At 41.3% G+C, this 6,676-nt stretch overlaps 1 protein-coding gene across 1 annotated transcript; it reads right to left on the bottom strand.

Annotated features, from left to right (window-relative positions):
* Positions 1–1,757: 1,757 nt before the first annotated feature.
* LOC136065526 (uncharacterized) lies at positions 1,758–2,723 on the bottom strand. Its single transcript, XM_065768839.1, has one exon. The coding sequence runs from the start codon at positions 2,721–2,723 to the stop codon at positions 1,758–1,760; it is 966 nt and encodes a 321-aa protein (XP_065624911.1).
* Positions 2,724–6,676: the final 3,953 nt, after the last annotated feature.

Here is a 6,676-nt window from a genome sequence, read left to right as displayed (position 1 = left end):
TACTTCAGGGTCTTAAAGAATGGTAAGCATTTGTTCGTTGCTCTAGACACGAATCTGTTAAGAGCTGCAATCCGGCCTGTGAGCTTCTGGACTTCCTTGACGGTCTTGGGTGATGCCATATTGAGTATAGCTTGCACCTTCTCAGGATTTGCTTCTATTCCTCTCTGAGACACCATGAATCCGAGGAATTTTTCGGAGGCGACACCAAAAACACACTTACCAGGGTTTAGCTTCATTTGGTATTGCTTGAGGGTACCGAATGTCTCCTTAAGGTCGTCTAGATGCGCGAGTTCTTCCTTGCTCTTGACGAGCATATCGTCGACGTACACTTCCATATTCCTGCCTATCTGCTTGACGAACATTTTATTCACCAACCTCTGATACGTCGCTCCTGCGTTCTTCAGTCCAAAGGGCATTACCTTATAGCAGTAGAGCCCCTGGCTGGTGATGAAGGCGGTTTTATCTTGATCCTCGTTAGCCATTTTTATCTGGTTATACCCTGAGAATGCATCCATGAATGTCAACAGCTTGTGCCCGGCCGTAGAATCTACTAGCTAGTCTATTCTGGGAAGAGGGAAACTGTCCTTCAGGCAAGCCTTGTTTAGGTCCGTGAAGTCCATGCACATTCTCCATTTTCCATTTGCTTTCTTTACTAGGACGATATTTGCCAGCCAGTCTGGATAGTACACCTTCCTGATAAAGCCTGCAGTTAAGAGTTTACTCACCTTGTCAGCAATTGCCTGGTCTCTTTTGGGCGCAAAAGTTCTTCGTCTCTGCTTGATGGGTTTCCTCTCTGGGTCCACATTCAACCTGTGTTGAATAACTTCTGGAGATATGCCTGGCATGTCGTCATGGCTCCAAGCAAAGACGTCCAAGTTCTCCCTGAGAAATTGAATGAGCCTCGTTCTCATCTCAGGACTTAAGGTCGTCCCTATTCTGGTTGTTTTCGTCATTTCCCCCTCGATCAACTCCACTACTTCCAGTGCTTCCATCTTTTCTTCCTCTTTTTCTTCCACTATCCACGTGTGGTTCTCCTTAGCTGCTAAAACAGCTTGATAGCATTCTCGAGCTAGAACTTGGTCTCCTTTAACTTCACCAATGCCATCTTCTGTTGGAAATTTCACCTTCAAGCAGTAGGTGGATGTGGACGCCTTCCACTTGTTGAGTGCTGGCCTTCCGATGATGACATTATAGGATAAGGGACAATCTACTACCAAAAAGTCTATCTGACGAGTCAACTGCTTTGGGTACGTTCCCACTGTTACTGTTAGTGTCACTATGCCTCTGGGATACACCCTGTCACCACTGAAACTGACGAGTGGAGAATCGAACGGACGAAATCTTTTGGGATCCAGCTTCAATTGTTGGAATGCGGAAAAGTAAATGATATCGGCAGAGCTACCGTTGTCCACGAGGACCCTTTTGGTGTTGAACCCTTCTATGGTGAACATTATGACCAAGGGGTCATTGTAAGGCTGTTTCACTCCTCTGGAGTCACTCTCGTTAAAGGTCATATCCTGATCAGTTCGTCTGTACTTCGGCAGGGGTGTCATATGGACGCTATTCACTTGTCGTTGATGTGTTTTCTTGAGTGACTTGAATGAGCCCCCGGTGGTAGGCCCCCCTACGATCGTCTGTATCTCCCCGACCACATTTTGAGGAGGTTGTGATTGATGGCCGTCGTTCCTGGATGAGAACCCATGTTGGCCTTTGTTTTCATCTCGGAATTTGTTGTGTTGCCCCTTCTTCACAAATTTCTATAGCTTCCCCCTTCGTATCAATTCTTCTATCTGCTCTTTGAGATCCCTACAATCTTCGGTGTAGTGGCCATGATCTTTGTGAAATCGGCAGTACTTACTTTTGTCGCGGACGTTAGGAGATGAGTGTAGTGGTCGTGGCCACTTAAGGTAATGCTCGTCTTTAATCTGCGTTAAAATTTTGTCAACAGGCATAACGAGAGGGGTGAATTTTACCGTTCGCAGATTTTTCTCATCCTTCCTTCTGACTCCGTCATTGATTCGACGATCTGGTCGGTCCCGCTTCTGCCCTCTACGATCGTCTTCTTTTCTTCCTTTGTCTCCTGGTCTGTCCCCGTCCTTGATAGCAGCCAATGCGTCTTCAGCGTTCATGTACTTCTGCGCCTTGAGGAGCATTTCAGCCATCGTCTTTGGGGGGTTCTTCGCGAGTGAGCTGACGAGATCCCTGGACCTCAGCCCTGCCTTGAAAGTCGTCAGCTGCACCATATCGTCGGCTTCGTCTACCTCCAGTGTTTCCCTCGTGAAACGTTTTACATACGACCTCAGGGTTTCCTTTTCTCCCTGCCTGATGGTAAGCAAGTGGTCAGCGATCCTCTTTGGTCGTTGTCCTCCAATAAAGTGACGCAGGAAGGCGTTGCTCAACTGCTCGAACGTATCGATGGACGATGTTGGCAACTTTGTGAACCATTCTCGGGCAGCTCCCCTGAGTGTAGTTGGGAAGGAACGACACAATATTTCATCTGGGGGCTGTTGAAGTCCCAGGGTCGTCTTGAAGGTGTTTAGGTGATCTTGAGGGTCCTTCAGCCCATCGAAAGGCTCGAGCTGAGGTAATCGGAATTTCGACAGCACTGGGCAGTCAAGGACCGCTGTTGTGAATGGTGAATCCGTCGCCCGGACCATCCGATCCACGCTCCGCTCCGTTTTTTCTTTGATGGCATTCCTTAGTTCGTCCATCTCCCTCCTCATCTCCCGAAGAATATCTGAATTTTGCTCGACGGGAGTGTTTGGCCTTCAATGGTCACTTCTTCTGTTGCTATCCCCCTCATCTTCCTGATTTCCCTTCGAACGATTTTCCTCCTGTTGAAGCCGTAACCTCATTTCTTGGTTTTGCCTAGTCAATTCTTCAACTGTGGCTGCAAGGGCTTGAACTTTGTTGAGCTAGGGCTGTAGAATCTTGATTAGACTCCATCCTAAAAAGAACAAGAATAAGGAACCACTATTTCGAGTTTGAACACGAAAAAATGTCGTTCCCCATAGACGGCGCCAAACTGATGAGTGTGAACTTGTCGGCACTGTTCGTCGGACGGAGATGATTCTTCAGCCTTTGAAGATGGTCACCGGTGTGGTGCCTGCCACAACGCCTCCGATGCCAAAGTCAGTATAAGAAGCTCTCTAGGAAATGAACAAGGTAATTGGAAAGAATGAAAAAGATCTCTTAGTGTTTTAGTGTGTATGTACCTGGTCTTCAGCAATGTGGTAGACTTATATATGTTCTTATGGCTTCTAGCCGTTGGGGTAGTTATGAAGGTCTTAATGCTCCTTTTGGTAACGTCTGGGGCCGTTTAATGTGCCATCATTGTCCTTCAACGGATTGTACAGTTGTTCCTGTAACCGTTTTGGGTTTGATTGCCTGCATTGAATGGTCTGAATATCTTCGTCAGTAAAGCATATAATTGACTCACCTAGCCAGAGTTTGGATTCGTCCGTATCGATGGGATCGTCTGTGTGTGCATGGACTCGTCAGCCCCGTCATTTATGAATAAAAAAGTTTTCAAGAAAGAGTTTTTCTAATCAGATTTTAATGTTCTTTTGAGGAAAAATGGTTGCTTTATGTGACAAGGTATTTCTTAAGAAAAGTGTATTCTTTAGGTGACAAGGTATTTCTTAAGAAAGTGTACGTGCAAATTAATTTCTGAAGTTACGGAACGATTTGTTTATAATTTTCAAGAAAAATTAATTATACATGTTCAAAGAAGTTTATCTTGAAGTACCTTCTCAAAAAAAAAAAAAAGGTTTATCTTCAAGTATAACCACGTACTAAGAAAAGTTTTAGGTTTACATGCATTTTGCATTCTTTCTAAATCCTCAAGCCACCAGCCCCCCTTATTGAGTATTTTTCAACTCAACTTCTTTTAAAAATCACTTTAGTGAGTAGGTTTTCTGTAATGGAGGAGCAGTGGGAGCCCTAATTGAGTTTTGCCAGAACCAATTTTAGTGTTAATTAGTCGCCAACTCATGCGATGCACAAAAAATGTATTAAGTATGATATATGATTTAATTTCTTTGATGAACATATATGATTTAATCTTGATTTATTTTAATACAATCAAATAAATTGAATTTGCAAATAACACTATATAGCTAAAATACATATTAACATTTATATGTTATAGAACTGGTGTGCTGTCGTAGGCAACCAAAAATAAAACCTATACTTCTAAAAATATATGTAGTAGTGCGAGTAAGGATCGTTCTCACAGAGAGTATCTAGCCTAATTTTATGCTACGTGAACAGGGGGGGGGGTTGTGTATAATGAAAACTATTTTAAGAAAAACAACTAAGAAACAATTCAAATTAAAGTATCAAAATCAATCAAGAGAACAAACCTTGGTCCAAGTCAACATCCACCATCGGAATTTTATAATTGATCATCGATACAAGTATATATCAATTTACACTTTGAATATTTACCGTTGAAACTATTTCTCAACAATATATATATATATATATATATAGATTAGTAATTGCTTTCTAATAGGCCACGAATTGAATGACCCATTGTGATTAAACCAATTAATTAATTAGTCAAGTTATTAATTAATCAATTTATCATGCAATTGCATGGAAGCACAAACAAATCACCAAATAACTAAATATGCAGCGGAAATTAAATGACACAGTGATTTGTTTACGAATGGGGAAAAATCTCGTGGCAAAAACCCCACCGGGTGATTTTCAGGTCACCATTCCCGAAACTCCAATATTATCAAATCAAGCAGTTACAAGTAAAGGAATCCCAAGTACCTTACCAACTTACAGTTGAACCCTTACCCCAATACCCAATTGAACTTGATCTGTAGAGACAATTTCCCTTTTGATGCACGGCTCTCAAGTACGTAACTAACCAATGCGCAGATCCCAGTACGCGACTTCAAAACACCAACTAAGGAGGAGAGGTTGGCTGCAAAGTTCTTCAGTTCATCCTACACGATGAAGATCAAGAAGATGCTTGGTCATAAAATCCTTTGGTGCAAATACACAGCAACTTCTTCAGAGAAGATGAACTAGGTCAAGAATTTCGTCTTTAATCACAATTTGCTTGAACAGAGATTGCTCAATGCTTTTGCAACTTGTGTACAATTTGACGGCTTTTAAAACAATCCTTTTATATGTTTAGGGTTTAGAGAAAAGAAGGCCCAAAAGCATATTCACGGATCCTAAGAAAATCAAATCAGAAAATCTGAAATTATAAATATCGACAGATAGCAGGTGTTGAGGTAACTATCGAGTAGGTGTCGAGTTTTAATGAATTTGCACTTCAACTTGATTTTTCTTGGACAAACTTGATGACTTCAACACTTGATCTTAAACCTTGTTTCTTGAAGTATTAAAAACACCTAGAACTACCCAATTATAAGCAGAGTGCTTTTTGTCAAAGGATTTAGTCAATTTACATAAATAAGTGACATATGTTCTTAACAAGTGAAAACACATATGTCCTAACAATCTCCCCCTTTGGCAATCCGTTACAAAACCACAATAAACAAATAAACATATGAGAGAAGTCATAAATCACTTAACTCATATTCACTTGTTGAATACAATAAAATCTATTATAACACAAACTTTTGAAAAATTTTGCAAGAAGAGAGTTTATGGCAAGTAGACTTTGACAACCTGTATTTCTGAAACACTTTAAACAAAACTCATCAAGGCATCTTGTGTGAAACAGAAATAATAAATTGCATACAAGTATAAAGAATATGTGTATAAAGATAGAGAAGAAACAACACATGGATAGAGAGGTGAAAGAAATATACATCCACATATAGAGAAAATAAGTACAATGTATGTAAAATTGGTCAAAAGATCTCATATACAAAATCAATGTATCTATAAAGAATAGAAAAGAAAAGATACATCAAAACCCCACTACATCCCTCAAAAATATCAACACTCCCCCTATCAAAAATGTCCTATACTAACTCTCCCCCTAAGATGACTACTCTCATAACCCAAAACTACTCTCCCTTTTTGTCACGAGTGACAAAGGGTAGAGTGTCATGTAGACATCTCATCAGTAAAACTAGCATCTCCATTATCATCATCCGAAGCGTCATCACCATCACCATCATCATCATCATCCTCAGAGTCAGAAGCCGCTGGAAGAGATGGTGAAGGAGTAGCCTCTAAAGCAAAACCACTCATGGTCGCCTGCCATCGTGCAATACGACCAACATGAACATTCACCTGATATAACTCAGAGGAGAGTGTATTGAGGCGAGTATCCATGCGTTGCAGCTGCGCCATGATATCTCCAAGAGATACATCACCCGTAGAGGAAGAAGGAGCAGATATAGGTGAAGCAGATCTGGAGGGAGCTGAATGGGAGGGAGGAGTGGAATCCGTCTATCGCGACTTAAACTGAGCCTCACTACGTTTTATGGTAGCGACATCTATGGCACAGATGTGTGTGAAGTGGTTGGACATAGGAAAGGGAATAGAAAAATGGCGTAAAATCCTCGTGATAGCGGAAGGAAAGATAAGCTTATCACGGGACGCAGAATCAAGATGAACATTTATGATAGAAAGAATAAAGTGAGAAGAAAAATCTATAGTAAGATGCTCTAAAAGAGATAACAAAAATCGAGCACGAGGCTCTGTGATGGAGTTGTAGTAAGAGAGTGGATGGAGTACA

Source organism: Quercus suber, unplaced genomic scaffold (assembly GCF_002906115.3).
Source record: "Quercus suber isolate HL8 unplaced genomic scaffold, Cork oak 2.0 scaffold_1004, whole genome shotgun sequence".
In the NCBI taxonomy this organism is placed as follows: domain Eukaryota; kingdom Viridiplantae; phylum Streptophyta; class Magnoliopsida; order Fagales; family Fagaceae; genus Quercus; species Quercus suber.
This window is presented reverse-complemented; position numbering and strand designations above follow the sequence as displayed.